General features: G+C 40.2%; 1 protein-coding gene across 3 annotated transcripts in view; it reads right to left on the bottom strand.

Moving 5' to 3' along the window:
* The window catches only part of PREX2 (phosphatidylinositol-3,4,5-trisphosphate dependent Rac exchange factor 2), a 291,844-nt gene that overhangs the window by 89,517 nt on the left and 176,054 nt on the right, over positions 1 to 26,273 (bottom strand). For all 3 annotated transcript variants that reach the window (XR_006336296.1, XM_043879148.1, XM_043879147.1), the window contains 7 exons: positions 21,002 to 21,181; positions 17,117 to 17,211; positions 16,175 to 16,257; positions 14,991 to 15,081; positions 14,215 to 14,343; positions 7,108 to 7,149; positions 2,419 to 2,636 (listed from right to left, as the gene is read on the bottom strand). Coding sequence is in view for 2 of the 3 variants with exons in the window: in XM_043879148.1 (XP_043735083.1) it covers positions 2,419 to 2,636; positions 7,108 to 7,149; positions 14,215 to 14,343; positions 14,991 to 15,081; positions 16,175 to 16,257; positions 17,117 to 17,211; positions 21,002 to 21,181 (838 nt within the window). In the remaining variant the exon portion in view is untranslated. The remainder of the gene's footprint in view (positions 1 to 2,418; positions 2,637 to 7,107; positions 7,150 to 14,214; positions 14,344 to 14,990; positions 15,082 to 16,174; positions 16,258 to 17,116; positions 17,212 to 21,001; positions 21,182 to 26,273) is intronic.

Below are 26,273 nucleotides of genomic sequence, written 5' to 3'. Positions count from 1 at the left end.
AGGCTTCAACCGTACATGAACCAAGAACTTCCAGATGTTCAAGCTGGATTTAGAAAAAGCAGAGGAATCAGATTGCCAAGATCCATTGGATCATAGAAAAAGCAAGAGAATTCCAGAAAAACTTTTACTTCCACTTCTTTGACTACACTAAAGCCTTTGTGTGGATCACAACAAACTGGAAAACTGAAAGAAATGGGAATACCAGACCACCTTACCTGCCTCCTGAGAAATCTGTATGCAGGTCAAGAAGCAACAGTTAGAACCAGACATGGAACAATGGACTGGTTTCAAATTGGGAAAGGAGTACATCGAGGCTGTATACTGTCACCCTGATTATTTAATTTATATGCAGAGCACATCATGCAAAATGCCAGGCTGGATGAAGCACAAGCTGAAATCAAGATTGCAGGGAGAAATATCAATAATCTCAGATATGCAGAAGACACCATGCTTATGGCAGAAAATGAGGAGGGAATGAAGAGCCTCTTGATGAAAGTAAAGAGGAGAGTGAAAAAGTTGGCTTAAAGCTCAACATTATGAAAACTAAGATCATGGCTTTTGGTCCCATCACTTCTTAGCAAATAGATGGGGAAACAGTGGAAACAGGGACAGACTTCACATTTCCTTGCACTCCAGAATCACTACAAATGGTGACTGCAGCCATGAAATTAGAAGATGCTTGCTCTTTGGAAGAAAAGCTATGACCAAACTAGAGAGCATATTAAAAAGCAGAGATATTACTTTGCCAACAGAGGTATGTCTAGTTAAAGCTATGGTTTTTCCAGGAGTCATGTATGGATGTGAGAGTTGAACTATAAAGAAACCTGAGCGCTGAAGAATTGATGCTTTTGAACTGTGGTGTTGAAGAAGATTCTTGAGAGTCCCTTGGACTGCAAGGAGATCCAATCAGTCCATCCTAAAGGAAATCAGTCCTGAATATTCATTGGAAGGACTGATGCTGAAGTTGAAGCTCCAGTACTTTGGTCACCTGCTGTGAAGAGCTGACTCATTTGAAAAGACCTTGATGCTGGGGAAGATTGAAGGCAGGAGGAGAACGGGATGACAGAGGATGAGACGGTTGGATGGTAACACGGACTCAATGGACATGAGTTTGAACAAGCTCCGAAAGCCTTTCATGCTGAGTCCACGGGGTCTCAAAGAGTTGGACACAACTAAGCAACTGAACAATAACATTTCAAAATTTTCTTTAATTAAATCTTTTCTATTTGATTATATTAGCAACCTAATAAGAAGTTAATCACACACGTGGAGTGTATAAATTCTTTACAAAAGAATGTAACTGTTTCACTGAATTTTATTCAATGAACTTCCTTATCTTATCATTCCAGAACTTTTTGTGACCATGTAGTACTGCTATTACCCTATTCTCAATACCACTGAAGAAATACATTATTTTGATGTGCAAACTCATATCTATTCATTTAAAAACTCAACCATGTTACTTGGAAGCTATATTTATAATGTGTACTTTAAAAGACAAATAGAACCTCATGCTTAAATCACAATTATATATAACATGCGCCTCTGGTTTAAATAACATGAACGTATTTGCTTTCACACATCATGACAACTATCAGAGTCACAGGAAGTATGTGTGAAAAAGCTCAAAGTTCACTGCAGTCTCCTCAAATATTTTTGAGATGCTTTCTTCATCTCTGCTGTGGACCACTGATGCATAAACACAGAATATTTTACAGTAATTAAGGCAATGTTCTTAGATTTAACAGGACAAACACGCACACAAAGGAAGGAAATAAAACCATTCGACACATGCAAATTTTAACCAGATTGTCAGACAGTATGGCATGCAAGTCATTAGAGCTCTTCTAAGAGCATCTTCCAGAACATCGTCCTCAGGGGGAGCTCGGGGTATCATGGCAGACTCTTTCTTCTGTACTGGAAATAAGCAACCAACACAGACAAACTCTCTTTCCTCTGCTGACCTTTCTCAGCCGGTGCTTAGGGATACAGGAATTAGTAACAGATGGAGACTTTCTCAGCTTTTAGCAGCCACGGAGAATAAATAAAAATTAGGAAAGAAGAAATACCTTCGACCTACTTATTAAAAGTATATTTGTCCATGGAAAAATATACCTTTTTTTCAAGGAGCTGGATGGTCGCAGAATCTGATTCTTTGTGACCCCATGGACTGTGGCCCACCAGGCTCCTCCGTCCATGGAATTCTCTAGCCAAAATTACTGGAATTGGTTGCCATTCCCTACTTCGGGGGGTTTTCCTGACCCAGGAATGGAACTAGGGTCTCCTGCATCGCAGGTAGATTCTTTACCATCTGAGCCACCAGGGAAGGATAATAATGAACAACCATTTTTCACTGGGAATAGGTCCCAATGTATGTTACATTTGGCACAGCCAGTGGGAGGCACTGTGATTCCTTACCAAGTTAGGTGATAGAAGGGACTGAAAGTGAAAAAGAACTCCTGCATTTGCTATTTGGTCCAGCCACCTTCTGCTGGCCTCCCACGTTTCCATTTCGTTTTCTTTGCTGTTGTCAAACATCTGGTTTAAGGCCGCCATGAGCTGCTCGGAGAAGGCACAGACAGTGGCTACCAGGCTCTGGCAGAAAACCATGTCTCTTCGGAGCTGTGTCTCACTATCTGTGATGCAGGAGAACATAAAGATGGTTTTGTAAAATGTCATAATTGAATAAAACCAGTTCATTAAGCATCTGCATTCACTGTTATTTCATTCTCTCTCTAAACTCACACCATAGGAAAAATGTGAATTCAAGCTCTATTCATGAGCACATACTTTTTAGAAAGTATGCTTTTTACAAAACATGGAGCACCAAAAAATGTTAGAAACATTAAGATCTTTTTCTTACTTGATATTGTGACTTGATTTTCCAATCACTAAATTGTTTTATAAAATCCAAGGAAATAAAATAAGGTTTATTTACTTTTTTTTTAGTGATGGAACATAATATGCATTGTTGTGTGACACTTTCCCTAAAGGAAATTCAAAGCCCAATTTTTCAGTTTGCACTGGCAAATGAAATACAATATTATTAATACTAAATTTTTAAAAATTATCTACTAGGCCTATTCAAGTACTAATATAAAATGCACATGGGGAAAGAGTACTGATATCTGACTACTTGTAATAATAAACGAATCTGAATCTCCTGAAGTCACCTATTCAATTTCACAAGCTATCAATAGGTCCAGTTCAGAAAGCCCTATATTGTGACATAATTATATATTTACAGTTTTAATATAAATCGACTTTTACTAGCATACTTATTCTGCAATTAACTGGACTTTCGACTGACCTCCTTTGAAGGTATGTTGACCCTGTGAACTGCCAGTTCTGGACCTCAGGTTTCTCAAATGGAAAGCAGCCATGTCCCTGAGAACTCAATCCCAAAGGGTTCACCTCTCTGAGACACAGGGTATACACAAACTACACAGCAACATAAACACCAAGCCACATATTCTGTACACTGAAAAATTACTTGTACTAGAAAAACAACACAGGTGAAAAATCAACATATTCCCAAATGTATACTGAACATGTTGAGGGCTTGCAAACTTCTGAAATGAAGAAGCACTGTCAATAATTAGTGTATAATATAAATAAACATGCTGCCTTTATTCAGCTGTGAGTTCTTCTTGCTTTATTGATGAAAAGGCTTATTTTTTTAAGTTGTTTAACCAAGGACATGAAACACCTGCTTTTAATGACTATCAAAGCATAGGTACACATAATTACTGCTTGTTACTCAGTTTCACTGTTAGTAAAAGCTAGTCTTGAAAATTTTATTAGAAACAAGATTAAATATGAAAAATAGTTAATTACATAATAAAAATATTTATTGATTAGGTTGAACTCTATGAACTTGCTGTTTTGGTAGGTCAGCATGATTGAATATGGCAATTCCATATGATTCAATCTGTTAATTTAACAACAAACATATGTTAGACATTTCCCTTAAGTATTAAATATCATGTGCCCCATTCTAATAGATTGAAAAGAGTGTTTTACATGTCATTATAAAATGGCTAAACTGGGAAACAGCTTTGCCCAATTTCAACTAAGAAAAAAGCAAAACACCTGTTCCGTTGTACATAATTTCTAACAGTGTGTAAAGATATTCAACAAATACTTAGTGAATTAAAATAATGAATCACTAGAGTGACTGACTAACAACTCAATTAAGTGAATTGAAAACGTATGCATTCATTCTCTGGCTTCCTGAAATGACTGGATTTAGTCTGACTTAAAAGGGTGATTCTTGGTTCATGGGCCCTCTGGCTGCGGGACACCCTTCTGCCCTCTCCACTCAGCAAATGTGAAATCGTTCTTCAAGAGTCAACTCACTGAAATACTGAAATATTACCTCCCCTTGTGAAATGTCCCCTCTCCTTCAGGAAGTTGGTATACTTCTTTCTGCCCCACCTGAGGCCTGGGGGTGTCTCCCCCTGCGGGAGGGCTAATGACCTAGCACTTTGAGAGTTTGCTTACACGCTTGTTTCCCAGGGGACAGTCAACATTGGGGCTGGGGGAGTTGGCATATCATGTGATTTATGCTCAGGTACTTCAAAGGCAGATAATCTGCTTTCAACCAGCCATCCCACCATCTTTAAAGTATATGATTCTAGGTATTAGATGCCTATTTTTAAAATAGAAGCTATTCCTACTTCTTAAATCTGTGATAAAGATAAGTGGAATATGTTTGTTCTCTACGTATTTCTGCTTTGCCAATAGGTTCATCTGTACCATTTTTCAGGTGTAGAGAGCAAACATATGCACACCAAGGCGGGAAAGGGGGCTGGAGATCGGGCTTGACATACATACACTATTACGCATAAAACAGGTAACTAATGAGAACCTACTGTATGGCACAGGGAACTCTACGCAGTGCTCTGCAGTGGCCTAAATGGGAAGGAAATCTAAAACAGAAGGAATATATGTATACGTGTAAGTGATTCACTTCGCTGTACAGCAGAAACTAACAACATGTAAAGCAACTATGCTGTTGGTGGTGGTGTTCAGTTGCCCAGTTGTGTCTGACTCTTTGCGACCCCATGTCTGCAGCATTCCAGTCCTCCCTGTCCCTCACCATCTCCTGGAGTTTGCCCAAGTTCATGTCCATTGCATCGGTGATGCCTTCCAGCCATCTCATCCTCTGACACCCTCTTTTCCCTCTGCCCTCAATCTTTCCCAGCATCAGGGAAAGCAACCATACTCCAATAAAAATTAAAATAAATTAAAAAAGAAAATAAAGCTGAATGGAGGCTCTGTGTTCTTAAAGTAATAGACTTCAAAAAAAGGCAAATGAAATAAAAAACATTTAAAGCACTTAGCAAGGTGAAATTGGACATTATCAGGATTCTTTTTTTCCCCTAAGCATCTAACATGGTGCCTGGCACACGGGTGCTCAGTTTATTACTGACTAGAGAAGGAACGCCACAATAAAGAAAGAAATCCAATAAGAGAACTGAAAAACATATAGGTCTTTTCCTTTTAATTATGCAGCTGTTCAAAATTCAAGTGTCCATCCTTCACCAAAGTTATTCTCATTTATCATTTTCATCAATAACAACTACAGCAGGAATCACAAGAGCTGCTCCCTATTACATGCTTCTAGTAAAAGAAAAAAAGCAAAGAATTCTGTTTTGTTCGTGTGTGTGTGTGTGACAGCTTATTTATTATCTTTTGCCAACTAAGAATTCCCATATAGTGAGAACACACTCAAAACAAACGGATTATTACCTATCCATTTGTTTCATTTCAGTATTTGAGAACCTACTTAAATTCATCTTCTACAAACATGTGTAAAAACATTAACACTTCATTTAGTCTTGGCTGTTTAAAAAGCTCAAGTTTCATCTTAAGCTTGCTGATCTAAAAAGAATGAGAAGGTTTCTAGACACACAAGCAATCTGTCATTACTCTGAAGTTGTAGGGAAAAGAAAGCAAAATAAACAAAAAGAAGAGAAAGAAAAAGACAGAAATAAAAGGCAATTAAGAATAATGTTTAGCAGATACAGTCTGCCCTTTTAAAGTGAAAAGCATAATTTTGTGGCCAACAACACGGAGTAATTTGTCTATGTTTGGTACCATTCAAATGTAACAGGGAAAAAAGAGTCAGGAAATTAAGTAAACAAAAAAAGAATTACGATAGGAAAAGACAAAATTTAAATCAAAATAAGAACACCCATCTGAATATTAATAAATAAAGCAACACATTCCAGAACTACTTCTGGAACTGGCAGATCTAAGTCTCAATTTCAAAACTGCCACTATTTATTAATTCACCCAATAAGACATCTTTATGCCTAATCTTCTGGATGCCTCAAAATATGTGGTGACTGTCTACATGTGCTAGTTATGATTCATCTGCTTGAATGAAGATTTCTTCACCTTTAAAACTGTGGAAACAATAATAATGTTCTCACAGAGTAGTTGTGAGAACACAGTGAAATCCATAAAAATGAGGTACATCAACTATGCTATTATTATTAAAGTTAAAAAAATGTGACATACTTTTGTTATTATTATTAGTCAGTCAAAAAGCAAGGCAAAAACCAATCATCAGAAGGAAAAGAAGAAAAGGCTCTCTTGTTTAAGTTGGCTCATCCATTCATTATAATTTAAATTTTCCAAGTTTGGTAGATTGTAAAGTAATCACAAATTCTTCCCCTCTCTGTGTCCATGCCTTCCAAACCAATTTCTGATTGTGATTCCTCCCATCAAAAGTACAATTTGTTTCTCCTTGAACCAGAACCATCTACATCTTTGTTATAAACAAAAAATTAGACACAGGTTCACAATAAAACTTATTTGTACAAGGAACTTTACCAAAACCTGGTTCCTTTCTCCTTTTAAATCACATTTCGTATAAATATACGTTCATATATGCTTTCATGCTTTTTACTTGTAATCGAAAATGAGCATGTTTTATATCTTTATCATAAAATACTACAGAAGTATTTTTCTAATCTCTGGAAGGCTTTAGAGAAAGTAGGGATCATATTTCCATCTACTTAGTAAACAGGTGAAGCCACTGCCCTTTGTATCATAAGACATCTAAGGCAGTGGGCTATAATAATTTCAAACTCTTACCTGAATATTCAAGAAGAGCCAGGAGTATCCTACACTTTACCTCTGCAGAGAAAGAAAATATACCAGTCAGTTGTTCAGTCTTTTTCTGCAACTAACATCATATTTTAGTTGTGTAGTAAAAAATAAGCACAAACTTATTATATTAGGTAATAAAAATCCCATTCATTTGACAAGCCATTTTTGCCTATCTACCTACATGAATTCTACCCATTGCCCAAGACCCTAAAATCATTTCCAGATCTGAATTATATAAGCCTTGAAACATCATTCAAATCTTGCTATCTTTGTAGATCATCATTAGCTTGCATGATGTTCTGTAAATGCCTACAGCTATTATGTATGGTCTTGACCAGTAAATGTCAAATAGCATTTTTAAAATTTTTTAAACTTTTAGAGATTATATATACAATATTTGGGGCTTCCCTGGTGACTCAATGGTAAAGAATCTGCCTGCAATGCAGGAGCCCCAGGTTCAATCCCTGGGTTGGGAAGATTCCCTGGAGAAGGGAATGACAATCCACTCTAATATTCTTGCATGGAGAATTCCATGGACAGAAGAGCCTAGAATGCTATAGTCCATGTGGTCACAAAGAGTCGGACATGACCGAGCGACCAACACTTCCACTTCCATACAGTATATAAAGAATATATATAATATAGTACAGCTGAGCACTGAAGAATTGATGCTTTTGAACTGTGGTGTTGAAGACTTTTGAGAGTCCCTTGAACTGCCAGGAGATCAAACCTGTCAATCCTAAAGGAAATCAGTCCTGAATACTCATTGGAAGGACTGTTGCTGAAGCTGAAGCTCCAATACTTTGGCCACCTGATGTGAAGAACTGACTCACTGGAAAAGACCCTGATGCTGGGAAAAATTGAAGGCAGCAGGAGGAAGGGACAAGAGAGGATGAGATGGTTGGATGGCATCACCGCGTTGATGGACATGAGTTTGAGCAAGCTCTGGGAGCTGGTGATGGACAGGGAAGCCTGGCATGCTACAGTCCATGGGCTTGCAAAGAGTCGGATATGACTGAGTGACTGAATTGAACTGAACTGATACATTGCTAATAAAGTTAACAGATTAGTGAGAGAGTGGTGACTCAAAGACATAAGGCTTTAACTAGTCAATTTGCTTCCAACTGGTAGACAGTTTGCTTGCAGTAGGAAAATATTAAACATAAGGAGTTCCTTTATGTGCCCAAGATTATGGAAAATAAAAAAGGTTAGGTGGCATCCTATTCTAAATAAATTCACAGAATAATCAGAGCAACAAAATTAACAGATAAGAAATGCAGGAAATACCAGAGAGGGCATTAAGTTTTACAAGTGAGACACAAGGACAAATGGATTTCAGAAGTAGAAAAGTACACTGGACTGAGTCAGAAGATCCATCTATTATACACTAACTTTACCATCTTTAGTAAAGTGTTAATCTACTTTGGGTCTCATCTTGCTCATTCATAAGATAACATCTATGTTACCTATTTTATAGTACTGTGTATAAAAAACACATGGTGCTGTGCTTAGTCACTCAGTTGTGTCCAACTCTTTGAGACCCCAGGGACTGTAGCCCACCAGGTTCCTCTATCCATGGGAATTCTCCAGGCAAGAATACAGGAATGGGTTGCCATGCCCTCCTCCAGGGGATCCTTCCAACCCGGGGATGGGACCCAGGTCTCCCTCACTGCAGGTGAATTCTTTACCATCTGAGCTACAGGAGAAATGAAACACATGGGAATATATATCAAAAGGCTTGGAAAATTATTTAAAGTGCTCTGTACTGATGAAGCACTTTTATTATTGTGACTTGAATCTGGCTAAAGGTGGTATAGAATTTTTTTGAAAGTCTCAAAATTTTAAACGTCCAAAGTTAATTGTCAGGGGAGAAATACATATCCTAAGAGTGGGAAAAAGTGCTAGCAAGGGAACAGAGTAGAAAAAAAAAGCCAAGCATTAATCTAACAAAGAAAAGATTTTATTACATCATTAAGAGATTGCAATTGGGATCCAACTGGAAAACCCCAATGAAAAACGGCTTCCAAATCAGATTGATGAGTTTATATTGATCTAACAGAAAATCACTCTAAGGCTCTGAGGCAGGGGACTGAATATGATATTTTAGGAGAATGAATCTGGCAAGGACTTATATGGACCAGAAAAGATGAATTAAATCAGATGAATTAAAAGGGAAATTAGCCAGAATATGTATCATTAACTGAAATATGAAGAAAAATGGAAAAACTGAACGAATTTTAATTAAAAATTTTTTTAAAAGCAGCTCTTTAGGATATTAGGACAAAGGCAGAGAAAAAAATGAAAAAAGTACTGCTGGAAAAATGAGAGCTTTCAAAAAGAGTATAATTTTGGTAGGTAGGCAGCAAAGAGATGGTATGTCGCTAATAGATATTTGAATTTAAGGTGACAGTGGATGCAATTTAGATGGGTATTCTTCCCAACACCACCAAGCAATTATCCAACCCCAGCTGGGTGCCCTACAATTCAATTTAATTCTGACACCATCTACCTGGATATAGTGACAGATATCTCGGGATAAGGTCTCACCCCCCAAGGGACGGCACCTCACCCCCACTTCAGACACCACTCACAAGTCCAGGCTGTCGTCTGTGCTTCTTCTGATGAACTGGCTACAGACTAGAGGTTCCAGTGATCCCCTCCTTGGGTTCCATTAATTAGCTAGAACACCTCACAGAAGTCAGAGAAACATTTTCTGACTAGATTAGCAGTCTATTATAAAAGGACATGATTCAGGAACAGCCAGACGTTAAGAGATGCACAGGCAAGGCGTGGATGGGTAAGAGCGCAGAGGTTCCAGACACCAACACAAATCCACACAAGTTCACTCACAAAAGTGCTTGGTCTCTCAGTTATGACTGACTCTTTGCGACCCCATGAACTGTAGCCCACCAGGCAACTCTGTCCATGGAACTTCACAGGCAAGAAAGCTGGACTGGTGTTGCCATTTCCTTCTCCACGGGCTGTTCTGCACCCAGGGATCAAACCCAAGTCTCCTATGTCTTGTCTCCGGCATTGGCAGAAGGGTTCTTTACCACTGAGCCACCTGAAAAGCCAAATTTCACCAACCCAGAAACTCTCCAACCCTCTCCTTCTGGGTTTTTCTGGCAGCTTTGTAATACAACCATGGTCAATGAAATAATTGGCCATTAGCCACTGAACTCAATCTCCAACCCCTCTCCCCTCCCTGGAGTTCAGGGATGGATGGGGCTGAAAATGTCAACCTTCTACTCACAAGGCTGGCTCCCCTGGCAACCAGCCACCATCTTTAGGTGGCTTCCCAAAGTCACCTCATTCACAGAACAAAGGACAGCTTTGCCCTCTCAGCACAGGAAATTCCGAAGCTTTTATATCTCTCAGTCCCAGGAAAGAGGATGAAGACCAAAGATATATACATATTTTTATTCTAAATCACAATACCACAGTGGGCTAACCATACAAATTACCTTCAGTTAGCCGACACTATGATTCCATAACTTAGCTGAGGGATAGGAGACAGACATGATCTTAGTGAAACCACACTATGACTCTGTCCCCGTCTAGTCCGCTATTTCATCTGCTCTCCTCTGCTCTCAGTTTACAGGCTACGAGTGAATGGTATGCATATTAATGGCACTGGAACAGTCCTTCCTTCATAAAGACCACAGACTTAAATTCTGGTATCATATTTGGTATATATTTGCTAGGATATTTCTAAACCAGAGACGAAGGCATGATGGGGTTCAGAACATGTTACCCCCAAATATGGCACTTTGGAATACTGAGTTATTCATATTTTAAGTTGAAGGACTCTGAGAAACAGTGGGGACAGGAAGGACTCCCTGACCCCCACTTTTCCCTGGAAGCAGATCATAAGATGCTCAGGAGAGCTATACCCAGAGGAAAGAGATATCTTTATCTCCAAAGAGGGAGGGATGCCAAAGGAACAGGTCTTGCTACCAGTTTTACTACCCCCTTAGCACGTACCCTTTGGTCCTGTAACAATTTTCTAGGACTTTCTGAAAGTGAAAGTTGCTCAGTTGTGTCTGACTCTTTGAGACTCCATGGACTGTATAGTATTCTCCGGGCCAGAATACTGGAATGGGTAGCCTTTCCCTTCTCCAGGGGATCTTCCCAACCCAGGGATTCAACCCAGGTATCCCGCATTGCAGGCGGATTCTGTACCAGCTGAGACACCAGGGAAGCCTTCAAAGCTAGTATGCAAACACGCAAGTTTAATCTTTTTTTCTGGTCTTCATTTCCTTATAAAGGCTCTCGTGTCCATGTGAAACTTATATTAAATGAAGTTATATACTTTTCTCCTGTTAATTTGGTTTTTGTCAGTCTAATTTACAGGGCTCCAGGCAGAGAACCTGGGAGGGTAAATGGAAAAAGATTGTTTTTCCTCCGCTATAGAACATCAGCTACACATATACACCAGAACATTCTGGCAAGGTAGCACTAAGTTAATTTCCAGCCCAGACCTGACCTTCTATTAAATCATTCTTTACAGAAGGACAATTTGGGAAATAGAAAATTGAACAGGATGAATCCATGGTGAACCGGTGAGGTTAGTTCTGAGTCCATCCACAGAACAAGCAGCTGATTACAAGGAACCCAGTGCAGCTGCTTCCACCCCATAGAACAGGACTGGACACTACACAGACCACCAGGAAATGGCAGCTTGCCCTCTCCCTTGATGGTCCACTGAGCTGAACTACTGATTAACTGCTTTTAAAGACTCACTTAAATATGGTGACAATCACAGCTCTTACCCCCCAAAAGTAATTGATACTGCACTTACTCTAAAAGCAAATATAATGTATACAGGAAAACTCAAAGCTGATGAGAACAACTGCATTTAGATTCATAAATGATCGCTTTTAGGAGTGTTGTGATACTGGTATCTAGTCAGCGGAAATCTACTTTTTACTCAGCGAAGTATGGATTTCCCAGGTGGCTCAGTGGTAAAGAATCTGCCTGCCAATGCAGGTGATGTAGTTCGATCCCTAGGTTGCAAAGATTCCCTGGAGGAGGAAAGTGGCAACCCACTCCAGTATTCTTGCCCAGAGAATCCCGTGGACAGAGGAGCCTGGTGGGCTACAGTCCATAGGGTCACAAAGAGCTGGACACAACGGAACAACTGAGTACACAACAGTAAAGTATATGCTTAAATTCCTTGAAGCTTTTAAAAATATATTTGTCATTTTGGCTATTCATTATTTTGGGGAGGAGTTTAAATTCAGACTTCTGATTGAATGTGATGTTATAATGGGTATGTAGCTGTAAAATAAAACTATAGCCAAGAAATCCAGCTGTGAAGGATAAAAGATTTCATCATATGATAGAATTGCTGTGATTTATTTGGAGTTTTCCATATGTGTAAAAATTTCTTATCTACTGATCTCTAAAGAATATCTAAGCTGTTATACTTGAGCTTATTTCTAGGCAGAAGACTTGGTAGTCACAGAACATCTACCCCATTCATATCATTTAGTAAATGAAGAAACTGAGGCAAGAATGAATGACATCACAGGCTTAGACCCTATAGCGTTTAAAAACTTTCTTGGGTCAGCAAAGTGTGTAACTTTGTGTGTCTGCGTGCTCAGTCACTTCAGTCGTGTCCGACTCTTTGTGATGCTTTGGGCTATAACCTGCCAGGCTCCTCTGTCCACAGGATTCTCCAGGCAAGAATACTGGAGTGGGTTGCCAGGTCCTTCTCCAGGGATCTTCCCAACCCAGGGATTGAACCCACATCTCCTGCATTATAGGTGGATTCTTTACCACTAAGGAAGCTCCCTTAATTTTAGGATACATTTAGAACAATTTATCCTAAAAAAATGGTAGTGAGGGACTTCCCTGGTGGTCCACTGGTTAGGACTCCATGCTTCCAACACAGGGGGCCTGAGTTCAATCCCTGGTCAGGGAACTAAGATCCCACATGCTGTGCAAAGTGGCCAAAAGAGTAAAAAATATTTAAAATGGCAGAGGTGGGTTAAACAGTGGGTTACGATGTATTGTTACTTCAGCTGAATATTACCACATTCAAATGACATATGAATGACTGAGAAGACTTCTCCTGGTGGCTCAGACTGTAAAGCGTCTGCCTCCAGTGCGGGACACCCGGGTTCGATCCCTGGGGCGGGAAGATTGCCTGGAGTTAGGCAAATGAATGACTGAGGAATATAAATTTACATACAAGCATAATATTTATTATCCAGGTTTCTCCACCTTAGCCCTAAGGACATTTTAGACCAAATAATTCTTTGATGGGAAAGACTATCTGGCACCTTGTAAGATGTTTAGCAGCATCCCTAGCCTCTACCTACTAGATGCCAGGGGCACCCATGATTGTGACAATGGGAAAATGTCTCTGGACATTGCCAAGCACTGATCTAATACTGGGAAGAAAACCACAGAATTGGACATTCCCAAAATTAAACAAATCCCTCATTTCATCTTCTTCACCATCATCACTTTGGAAACTCTCAGAATATTTTCCTTAACAATTCTGACCCTAAATAATATGCAACCAAACTCACTGGCATTGTCTGGAAGTTTTTACATCTCTAATTAGAGGTGGTACCAGTTATGGGATGCTGAGTAGACCATCTCATGTCAGTATTAAAAATAACAAGCAACTTAGACAAACACCTCTGGAAGACAAACTGAAAAACTAATGATGCAACCTTATTTTGATTCTCACAGACTCACAATTGATTTTTTAGACTTTCCATGAAATGGGAGTTTCAAGCATTTTATGAATCCTTTAGACATTTTTGATATGGTTTCATATTATAAGATATGAAACTCCCTCATTTTCTACTCGTCTTCATAAGAATGAGCTTTGCTTTATTTCCTACGAATATTCTTTGAGATACAGTCCACATTGTTTAGATCCTTGGAACACAGGTTTTGTCATCTTATTCCTTCTCTCCCTCCTCTGCTTTCTCTCACCCTTTTCAGTTCTTTTATTTTCCTCATAATATGAAACACTCCAAAGAGTAATCAGGGCATGTCTGAATTTGAGGGTTTAATGGATTTTTAAATGAGTGTTGCTCATGTCATGGGATGTTTTTTGCTTTTCATCCTGACCTTCAACAAATTTTCTGATGTTCTGAGCAAGATTCCGGACACTGCTGGGAAGATTCCAAGGATCTTGCTTGATGTGAAGTCTTAACCTTTTCGGACAACTCAGCTTTGTTTCCATTTCCTGATGAAACTCTAAATAAACACAGAAAAGCTCTCTTAAGTCTCAACCATTTACCGGTTCACAAGCCCATAAACAACAGAATCCTCTTCCTTTCATTCCTGTGGTCTTAGGCTATTATCATGGTAGAAATTCATGTAGCTTTATCACGGGAGAAAATCTGTTAAATCTAAAACAAAGTCAGATCCTTATTATCTTCTCACAAAGGTTTAAACAAAGGAAGAAATTTAGATGAAAATCTCTCTTTCAACATCCTAAACTGGACGTCAGAAAGTGGCAGCTCTAGACCTTGTTCTGTTGGCCAAGTCCCCCACTCCCCACCCCATCCCCAAAACCCCTTCCATCAGCACTGGGCTATAACCAAGTAAGCATTGAGCCTGATTTCAGCAAAAACAACTCAACACTTACATTTCTTGAATTAATACATCCAGTCTGCCCTCTATAGGCTTGAAAGATTTTAAATTTTCAAAGAGCCCTAAAACAGGTCCTATATTGGTTTATTAAGTATATTCAAGGACTATCAGATAGAAGTAGTATCAAATGAACGAAAGAACTAGCACCCAGAACCTGTTTTCTCTCATGCTATGCTTTTGCCTCATGACTGTGATGTCCCCCACTTTTGTTTCCTAACTGCCTCGAACAGGTAGATTGTAAAGCTCACCTTGTAATCCTCGACCTGGTGTCAAGTATTTAGTTTGCTCAAAGGCCCTCACAACAGCTTGGCCTCTCAGGAGATTGGTTATGGAATCCACCTATCACAACAGCAGAGATTTGGGGGAGTTACATAACTTCTCATAACATGTAACAGACATTTCCAATGGTAAATCTCATAACATTTTTTATGAAACCAATGATTATTTTGGGGATCCTATGCTGCCTGCAAAATCTATCTTTGAAAAAGATATTGGGATAAACTCACCTGATAACATTTTAAATGGCATCTCTTACTATCCTACCATATATCCATCTGCTATATACATGTGCTCAGTCGTATCCAGCTCTGTGCGACACCGTGGACCGTAGCCGCTAGGCGCCTCTGTCCATGGGATTCTCCAGACAGGAATACTGGAGTGGGCTGCTGTGCCCTCCTCCAGGGGATCTTCCCGACCCAAGGATTGCCTCTCCTTTACTGGCAGGCAGATTCTTTACCACTGTGCCACCTGGGACACCCACCACATATTCACACAAAATATAAATTTATTTTATAAAAGAAGTAAGAGGTCCAGAATTATTTTAAAAAAACCACCTAAAAGTTTTCATAATCCTTTACAAAGTGGTCAAAATTTCTACATTATGAATTTTGGTTGTGGGTATACATTTTTTAAAAAATGTAAAACACCAACATGAGCACCAAGACAATCTTGTGCTTCTTGAGATTAGAAATGAAGTTGAACGAGAAATCATGAGGGAATATCTGAATATCCACAAAGAAACAAATAACAAATAGAACAACTCCTCTTTGTAAAATGCTTTAGCTCCTCTGTCCACGGCATTCTCCAGGCAAGAATACTGGAGTGGGTTGTCATTTCCTCCTCCAAGGGGTCTTCCTGACCCAGGGATTGAACTGGTCTTATATCTCGTACAGTGCCAAGTGGGTTCTTTACCACTAGCGCCACCTGAGAAGCCCTTATAATTTTTAAGGACTATGAAATACTTGACATTCATAACAATCTTTTGGGTCAGATGGCTGAAGGAATCCCATGTCAAGCTGTGGAAACTGAAATACACAGGGTAGAAAAACAGATGAGTTCCTTCCATTCCAATTCCAAACTCCTTTACGTCTGGAAAATGGATTTTTGACAGTTCAGTCTGTGGAAAAAATTCCTACAATTGTCCCAATCATACCTGGCTGAAAAGATGCTCAAGGCAGCTGTGTATCTTGTCCTGTTTATCACGAGAAATGCGAACATTTAGGGGAAGTTCATCACCTAGATATTAAAAAAAAAAAAAATCATTCTTCTTATGTTTAACATTCCAAACCATTTTCGAGTAAATAAAGGAAAAAATAATTAAACACTAGCTCATATTCCATATGTTTGTTCTCATGTTCAGAAAAAGAATTCCAAAGCTTTTTGATAGACATTAGGATGTTAGATTATGGCTCCTTTGAAGCTGCAGTAAAAGCGGAGGGACTCACAGAAAGAGCTCTGTAGCACCCATGTCAATGATTCTTCCAAATGGTGCCTTTTTCTAATGGTCGAATAGTTGGGATAAGTTGCATATTTCAGATTTAAGACATTTCCCAACTGGATGAAAAGTCTTTTGTTCTTCACACACACAAAATAAAAACTGTATAAGACATTTATATCAAGCAGTATTTTTCTCATTACCCCCTGCCCTATCGCCCACCTGAGAGCTCAGGTGCCCCTGCTGGCTTCAAAGCCCGTCCTTCCTCTGCACACCGTCAGCAATGTCTAATGTCCTCGTAAAATTTGTTTCCTGTGTAGTAATGCTATCTACCATTTATACCCTTCTTCCTATATTCTAAGTCCTGTCTGAGGCACTATGGTATTCAATTATTTTTTTTATTTGTTTAAACCCTTCATAGTACCACAGAAGCATCATAAGACAGCATTTATTAACATAAAAATCAGCTTTTTATTTCCATCTTTCAAAATATTCATTGTTTATAATGAGAGTAGGAAATTGACTTTCTCAGGCATGTAAAACAAAGGCCATTGTGTGGCCACCAAGAATGGCTGTTCAAAGATAAAAATGTGTATGGATTAAACAAATTAATCCCAGAGGGCTGGCCTCAAAGAGTTCACGTGGCTTCACCAAACGCACCTGAGTCCATCTCATCGCTGTGAAAATATGAGCTGCACTGGCTGCTGCAGATGCTGGTGAAGGAGGCAACGGAATTCCTATTGCTGTTGCAGTCACTGAAAATAACGAGGCACATGTCATTTTCACAAAATGACAAAGTTTGGCAAAGTTTCCCTGTCACTTCCTATTGGATAAACATAGTATGCGACTGTGATATTTGTTAATATGCTTTATAGAAATTGATGAGAAAAGCAAGTTTGCTCAAATCACATTTTAGCTTAGTTTGAAAGAAAAAATTTCAAATTCAATCATATTTCAAATTTTCTTCTTATATAATCTAATCATGAATTAATTTTAAAATGCACAGTTATTGGGACTTCCCTGGTGGTCCAGTGGCTAAGACTGCACTCTTAATGTGGGGCCTGGGTTTGATCCCTGGTCAGGGAATTAGACTCCACATGCTGGAAGTAAGAGCCAATGCGGTCAAATAAATAAATACTTTTTTAAAACAGTAAAATAGAATGCATAGTTAATTTACAGGAGTCAAACCAAACTTAAAATTTATCATGATCCATTTGATAGTATATGCCTGTAGCTGATTTATTAAGAGAGACAAATCCTATTTCATGATCTCTGCCTATGAATTCTTTCTATTAACTTTGATTATAATTCATTAATTGCATTCTGAGCCCTTTCCCATTCCCTCAAGGAAGATGATGCCTTGTCTCCACTCCAGAGCCCAGCAAGGATGTCTCACCAAGTAAGTACTGGATAATGATGAATGTCAAGGGAAAGAAAGTTGGAGATGTTTTTGTGTGAATATGGACACAAGACAGATTTCAGATTTCAGAATAGTGCAGCAGAAAAAATTCTTTTTGCCTTTCAGAATAAGTAAAAAAGACTTATTTAACTTTAAACATACATTTAAAATTTCTCTTTTACTCTAGCGAGAACTTGAGAGTAATTTTAATTATCTGATAACTAGAAGTTGAGGTAAGAAAGTATTTTTAGATCTGTAATTTCCCACTGGAGAGAAACCACAGGTTCTTATTAAAGGGCATACTGGTCTCCTTAGAAGCTAAAAAGTAAATGAAACGGTAAAAGTGGTTAATCTGTTTTTTATATCATTAAATTTCTAGAAATAATTAACTCACATACTCATTAAAATCTTTTTCATATAGAAACTGGAATTGTAGAGTGGTTAATGAATTGCAAGCCAGGCCACCTGATTTCCTGGGTAAATTATATAACTCCTGTGAGTCTCAGCTTTCTTAGATGTAAAAAGCAGTTAATATCAGAACTTGCTACAAAGGACTGTGGTAGGAATTACCTGAAATCATCCTGTTTTTCCCATGTGCCTGGTAAAAATAAGCTTTTTTTTCAACTTTTTTATTTTGTATTGGGGTATTGCTGTTCACTGGCTAAATCGTGTCTGACTCTTTGCAAACCCATGGACACCACACTTCCCTGTCCTTCACTATCTCCCAGAGCTTGCTCAAACTCATGCCCATTGAGTCGGTGATGCCATCCAACCATCTCACCCTCTGTTGCCCTCTTCTCCTCCTGCCTTCAATCTTTCCCAGCATCAGGGTCTTTTCTGATGAGTTGGCACTTCGATTCAGGTGGCCAAAGTACTGGAGCTTCAGCTTCAGCATCAGTCCTTCCAGGGAATAGTCAGGGTTGATTTCCTTTAGGATTTACTGGTTTGATCTTCCTGCAGCCCAAAAGACTCTCAAGAGCACCCACATCTCAAAAGCATCAATTCTTCAGTGCTCACCCTTCTTTATGGTTATAGTTTCAGGCGGACAGCAAAGGGACACAACCATACATAAAAATATGTTTTAATGGAACCTATGAGTTTGTGCTAAATATCTCTGATGAAACAACTTTGATTTAATAATAATTACTAAATAACTTTTAATTGTAAAACACTGCATAATAAATGAGTGAGTGAGACAGTAATCATCTTCAGTTGATGTGAATAAAAGGAAAGGTTCTGAAGCCGCACACCCAGCACACGTGACAGGTTACCACGGCCTCCCTGGGGTTCCAGGACACACAAGGGCTCAAAGGAGGGAAAGCACTTTCAGTTAATGAAGTTCACGGGAGAAGCCATCATGGGAAAGTCTGGTAAGAAGATGGCAACAGAGTCTGGAGGGAAGGTGCTATGGGGTGAATTGTATCCCCCTCCTCAAATCCACATGCTGAAGTCCAACACTCAGGGTACCAGACCATGACCTTATTTGGAGGGAGGGTCGTTACAGAGGTAATCAAGTTAACATGAGGTCATCAGTGGGGACCCTAGTCCAATATGGGCTTCTCAGTGGCGCTAGTCATAAAGAACCTGCCTGCAAATGTAGGACATATAAGAGACATAGGCTTGATCCCTGGGTTGGGAATCCCCTGGAGGAGGGCATGGCAACCCACTCCAGTATTTTTGCCTGGAGAATCCCACGGACAGAGGAGCCTGGCAGGCTACACTCCAGAGGGTCGCAAAGAGTCGGACACGACTGAAGCAACTTAGCAGGCATGCATGAATACTACTCCAATATGACTAGTGTCCTTGTAAGAAGAGGAAATGTGGACACAGAGACACACTTGGAAGGAAAAGGAGACAGAAGGAGAAGACATCCAACTGCAAGCCAAGAAGAGAGACCTGGTACAGAGCCTGCCTTCACAGCCCTCAGAAAGCAACAACATTGCTGACACCTGCATTTAGACTTCTAGCTCCAGAACTCTAGGATAATAAATATAAAGTTCTGTTGTTCAAACCACCTGGTTCTTGGTACTTTATTTCCACAGTCCTACCAAAACTATACAGAATGCATGGCAGGGAAGAAAAAATGCACAAAGCTGGTCACAGAGTTGAGGGAGTGAAATTTGTCCAATTAGCTTGAAGCACAATGTAAGAGGAGAAACAAGACAAAAAGAGCCCCTATTCACTCAGTAGTCCAAAAATCAGAAACAGCTGCTGCTGTTCAGTCACGAAGTGGTGTCTGACTCTGTGTGACCCCATGGATGACAGTCCGCCAGGCTCCTTTGTCCACAGGGCTCTCCAGGCAAGAATATTGGAATGAGTTGCCATTTCCTCCCCCAGGGGATCTTGCCAACCTAGGTATTGAACTGGTGCCTCCTGACTGGCAGGCAGATTCTTTACCACTGAGCCACCAGAAATAGATATCAGAAACAGATATTCCCCCAAAACTGTTAACACATGCACAATTTGCTTATTTGCCATACATGTTACACAATCCATAAGAGAATAATGAATCTCCTAAATTAGGCCCACTCAGCTGGAGAAAAAAATGGTTTTTCAAAATTTACACAGACTATAAAAGGGAAGAATTTGAAAGACTGTGATATCTCACTGTGCTCTGTCTGAGGTTGGTTAAGAGCTGCAGTTATTTTATGGGAAGTCCCCTGGAAGGCAAGGAGACAAAACCAGTCATTCTTAAAGGAAGTCAACCCTGAATATTCACTGGAAGGACTGATGCTAAAGCGGGAAGCTCCAATACTTTGGCCACCTGATGCGAAGAACTGACTCACTGGTAAAGATCCTGATGCTGGGAAAGACTGAGGGCAGGAAGAGAAGGGGGTGACGGAGAATGAGACGGTTGAACGGTATCACTGAGTCAATGGACATGAAGTTGGGCAAACGCCAGTGTACAGCCATACCGTCCTGAACACACCTCATCTTGTCTGAAGTTGGGCAAATGAAGATGATGAGGGACAGGGAAGCCTGGCATGCTTCAGACCCTGGGGTTTTGAAGAGTCAGACATGACTTGGCAACAGAACCACAATAAATAAAAACAACAGTTGAAAATGTTTTTCAAGACCTTTGTGGAAAACGCAGAATCACCTTCAACTTGGTCGATGAGAGGAGTTTCACGAATGAATGCATTTACCTGTAAGAGTCCCTGTTGCTGATGGTGTCGTGACCCGAGTCTTCTTGCTCGTCTCCGGCCATGTTAAAACAGACGCGCTTGCTGTTTCTCTCTCCCCGCTCGTTGTCACTGTCTGTTGGGACTATGGACTCGGATGCCTTACGTTCTAATTTAGGAGAATATGTTATCGAAGACAGAAGGCTGCAATGGGATTTAAAAAAGAAAGGATAAGTGTACATTTTCACACAGGGGGTTACAAGTAACCACCCTGCTCATTAAATACGATAGGCTTACAGATATTTCTAGAATGCTTCTTCTAGATTTCCCTTGAAATTAATATCCTATTGCATATAATAGGGCTTCCCTGGTGGCTCAGTTGGTAAAGAATCCACCCACAAGGCAGGAGACCTGGGTTCAATCCCTGGGTCAGGAAAATCCCCTGAAGAAGGGCCCAGCAACCCACTCCAGTATTCTTGCCTGGGAAATCCCATGGACAGAGGACCCTGGGGGGGCTGCAGTCCATGGGGACACAAGAGTCGGATATGACTTAGTAGCTAAACCGCCATTGCATATAAAGCCTGTCATGCCAAGTTTCTCTCAGAGTAAGAGAAACAGCACACTACTTGGACAAGAAAGTTGTATTCAAACCTAGGTTCTGCCATGGATTAGCTGTGTTATCCCAGCAAAACCAGGACAGTTCTCCTTGACCTCTATGAAACATGGATAATAAGAAGAGTGTCCCACAGGGTTGCTGTGAGAATGAAATGCATATAATATAGTGCTGGGTCACCACGGGCACACCTCGCTCCCCAGCCACTGTCATCACCATGTAAAGATACCTGGGAAGCTTTAAAGTGCTAGCCAAATAAGGAAACAAACACTAAATGGGCAAAATCTCCTCACTGACTTACCTTTAGACAATAAAAACCCATCTACCCACCTCCCTCTGCTTTGGGTTTCCTCCAGGCTTTCTCTATTTGTCAGAGAGAATGTCTTGTGGGCAAACCCTTCTCATGCTCGTGTGAACAGGAGTCCTGCCACTGTGACCCAAAGATGCTAAATACAGTCACACACAAGATGAGGACAGGAGGCAGCAGGGGCTGCTACCTCAAGGTCATCCACAATCCACTCATCACGAAACAGTCGTGTATCTGCCCAAAGGAAAAGCTCTTCCACTGGAATTTCAAAGCTAAAACACACTGTCAGACTCTGAACTGGCATTAAACTAGATTTGGACTCTGAGTTGTGGCTTGGCAGTAAAGAATCTACCTGGCAATGAAGGAGATTCAGGTTTGATCCCCGGGTTGGGAAGATCACCTGGAGAAGGAAATGGCAACCCACTCAGTATTCTTGCCTGGAGAATCCCATGGATAGAGCCTGGTGGGCTACAGTTTAACGGGTCGCAAAGAGTTGGACACGACTCAGCAAAGAAATAACAACAACATAACTGATTCCGCCAGGCTAAACTTGAATGTTCAGCTGTAAATCACTTCTTAAACTGTCTAACTCAAAATGACACAACGATGGAATTAGTCCTTACTATCAAACGATATGCTACAAAAATTGCAAAACAAATTAAACCATAATTGAACAAAGGACCCGGACATGGTTTCTGCAGCCAGCAATCATCTTTTCTTTTACCAAGTACCAATGACATGCTGTTCTAACCAACAGTACATTTGCACGTTATCTTGACACCCATTTTTCCATAGCAATGTCATATTTATTTTAGTTCAAGATCATGAAAATATCTTACACTTCTTATTTATGTCCCATAATGTCAAGCCCAATGTTGTGCACTGAGCAAATATTTATTAAGTGATTTCACTAATGAATTAATTACATTTATTGTACCATGCACTGTCCTTGGGGCTATGAATATAGCATTTTACAAAACAAAACTCCCTGCCTTCCTGAAGCTTAAGTTTTACTGGGAAGAAAAAAACAACAACCAAATAAACTATATAGTATATAGTGTACGGACAATGATGCTGAATCACTAGTCGTGTCCAACTCTTTGGGACGCCATGGACTATAGCCCACCAGGCACCTCTGTCCATGGAATTTTCCAGGCAAGAATACTGGAGCAGGTTGCCATTTCTTCCACCAGGGGATCTTCCTGACACAGGGATTGAACCCGCATCTCCTGCACTGGCGAGCAGATTCTTGACCACTGTACCACCTGGGAAGTACATATAGTATATCACACGGCTACAAACAGGAAGGGGAAAATTTTAAAAAAAAATAAAAAAAAGGATGGAAGCTGGGGCTGCAACTTCAAATAGTCTCACTGTGAGATGGTATCTAAATAATATTTTGGCATTTTATAGTTCTTAGACACTTGGGAGAACCAGGAAGTTGTATTAGATTGCTCAGGGCTCTGTGAAGCTATGAATTATTTTAAAAATAGAAATTATTTTTCTATTTGGAAAGATACTTTCATGTCTCATAAGATAGATTGTACACTTCTTCACTCCCTCCACCCGAAAGGTTAAAGCATTAGATTAACTCCAATTACCCAAACTGCACACTGCCAGACAGATGAACCCTGAATACCAAAGAGGGAAGAGATGACAGAGTTCTCATTCTGCGAGGAGTCCTCTGTGCTTTAAACATCTTTTAAACGAGAAGTCATGGGTCTCAGTATAAACACTTTTTTCAAAGCTCTGCAAATTATGTTCACATATTTGCTTTCCATTTTAAATAGTTGTAGTCTTGATTGTACTGATCCTGTGGGAACACTTGTTAGGCTACCAAACACAGTGATAGAAAAACAGTGTTTTTGACACTGGGTTTTGTTTTGTTTTTTTCTTACAAAATTTCTAGATTCTTAAAAGCAATAATAGAGGCTAAAGCTCAATATTTATGCTCACAGATACATTTTCCTTTACTTTTGCTCCTATAGAGTGTTAAGCTCTCTCTGACAGCTTATAGGTCCATTGATTCTGAATGAACATCCTGAGCTGAGCATCACTTCTGGTCAATCTGCACCTAATGCTCCTGATGCATAAAGATTTTTGTATGTGGTAGATTGCACCTAGGGCTTCCCAGGTAGTGTGAGCGGTAAAAATCCTTCTACCAAGGCAGGGGACGTAAGAGACACAGGTTTGATCTCTGGGTTGGGAAGATTCCCCTGGAGGAGGGCATGACAAATCACTCCAGTATTCTGGCCTGGGAAATTCCATGGACAGAGGAACCTGGCAGGCTACAGTCCATGGGGTCGCAAAAAGACAGATATGACTGAAGTGACGTAACGCGCATGCGCGTGCGTGCATACTCACACACACACACACACACACACACACACACACACACACACACGCATACACATAGGCAAGAAGGCACCATCTCTCCACAGATTGGCCACCAGCCTAACACTTGAGAGTGCCTGGAAGGTCAGGCACACTGGCTTTAGAAGCAGGGCTGCCCAGGCAGAAGTGCATCATGTTCTGGGATCAGAAAGAGACTAATGCAACAGGAGCTCAGAGAAATAAGTTTGGTTTTTTTTTGGGGGGGGGGGGTGTCAGGGACAAATCACGTTGGGATGTGCAGGCCACAGTAACGCATCTCCAATTCTTCTACTTGCACTTCAGTGTCATTAAGTGGTTTTCAGCAAACAGCAAAATCTACCTATACAGATTCCTCTGGCATCTGCCTAATGTGGAATGTACCAGATGGAGAGACAAAGCTGGAAAGTTCTATACCAAGTACTAGGGAGGGGACGATGGTTACCCAGTGTAAGGTGACGGGGTGGACAGGTTCTCAGGTACAACTGACAGAACCTGATAAGGTGCTGGAGGTGAAGCGAAAGGAAAGAAATGAGCCACAGATGATACCTAGACTCTGGCTTCACAAATGGAAGGGATGCAGGATACTTTCCTGAGAAGGGGGATGATCTTGATGAGGGAGGGGTCAAAGTAGATTTAAGTAGGTCAAAGTAGATATGAGGTTCAGAAACAAATTTAAGTTTGAGGAGTCTGAGTGTTTCATAATCCAACTCACAGACAGACTGTGAGAAGAAATCATTACATGTAGTCACAGTTTTTGTTTAAGTCGCTCGGTTGTGTCCAACTCTTTGCGACCCCATGGACCTACCAGGCTCCTCAGTCCATGGGATTTTTCCAGGCAAGAACACTGGAGTGGGTTGCTATTTCATATAACTTCCCTATATCAGGCTTCCCTGATAGTTCCGTTGGTAAAGAATCCGCCTGCAATGCAGGAGACCTAGGTTCGATCCTTGGGTTGGGAAGATCCCCTGAAGAAGGGAAAGGCTACCCACTCGAGTATTCTGGCCTGGATAATTCCATGGACTATACTGTACATGGGATCACAAAGAGTCAGACACGACTGAGCGACTTTCATTTCACTAATCATATAACTGTGACCAGTGAGCTAACACACATTAGCTTTTGTGAAACTGTGCCTACTTTTTTACATTAACCAGCAAAATGCTTGGGAAAACCTAAAAGATACTTCAGTCATTAGCCTTGACATTCCTATCTGTAATCTCTAGGTCGCTAACTGTCCTAAATAATGTGTTTTGTTCATCACTCAACTATGGGGCCTCAGACACTTGGAAAATGAAGTCTGTTCTCAAATTTTGTATCTTCACCAGCCCTCAATACTCTTTATGCATATTCTTCCTGTAGGATACAGAGTTTGAAATTTAAAGCCCCGTTAAATATTTGGACTCTCCACGAAATATTTTTCCCTTTACTTATGTCTAGTACCTAAGTGTCATTAACTGGAAAATAGCCCATTAAAGGGCAAAAGTACTTAGTGAGAGAGTCAATTCCTAGGCAGATTGATAAGAAGACCAGGGTCCCCAAGGAGGAGAAAGGGGTCTGGGGTTCTTGAAGTGGAGATAGGGGTCTGGAATTCTCAAGGAGGAGAAAAGGACAAATGTTTTTTTTCCCTCTACATTCCTTCTGAGCCACCAGGGAATCACCCCTACATTCCTTAGTCTTAGTCAAGTACACAACTCAGTTTAAACTCTGTACTAAGGATTATACAACAACACTGTATCTGGCTGGAGGACAGTTTCTCCTTCCTGAAAACCTTCTGACTAATCCTGATATCTTAGAATGTATTATGGGAGTGGGTCTGGAGGATCTTTCTATTGTTAAATTCTAATCCTGTTATCCTAAAATGTAAATTGTTGGAGTGGGTCTGGTAAAATTTTCACTAACTTGAGACAGTTTTGATTCATTGTAATAACTAATTAAAAGGTACACAACTCCATTGCTAACACTAGCAAGGGGGGCACTCTTTCTGTCCCTTCTGATGTCTGTGC

Source organism: Cervus elaphus, chromosome 21 (genome assembly GCF_910594005.1).
Source record: "Cervus elaphus chromosome 21, mCerEla1.1, whole genome shotgun sequence".
Lineage (NCBI taxonomy): Eukaryota > Metazoa > Chordata > Mammalia > Artiodactyla > Cervidae > Cervus > Cervus elaphus.
The sequence above is the reverse complement of the archived record's forward strand: the minus strand, read 5'-3'. Positions and strand labels throughout refer to the sequence as shown.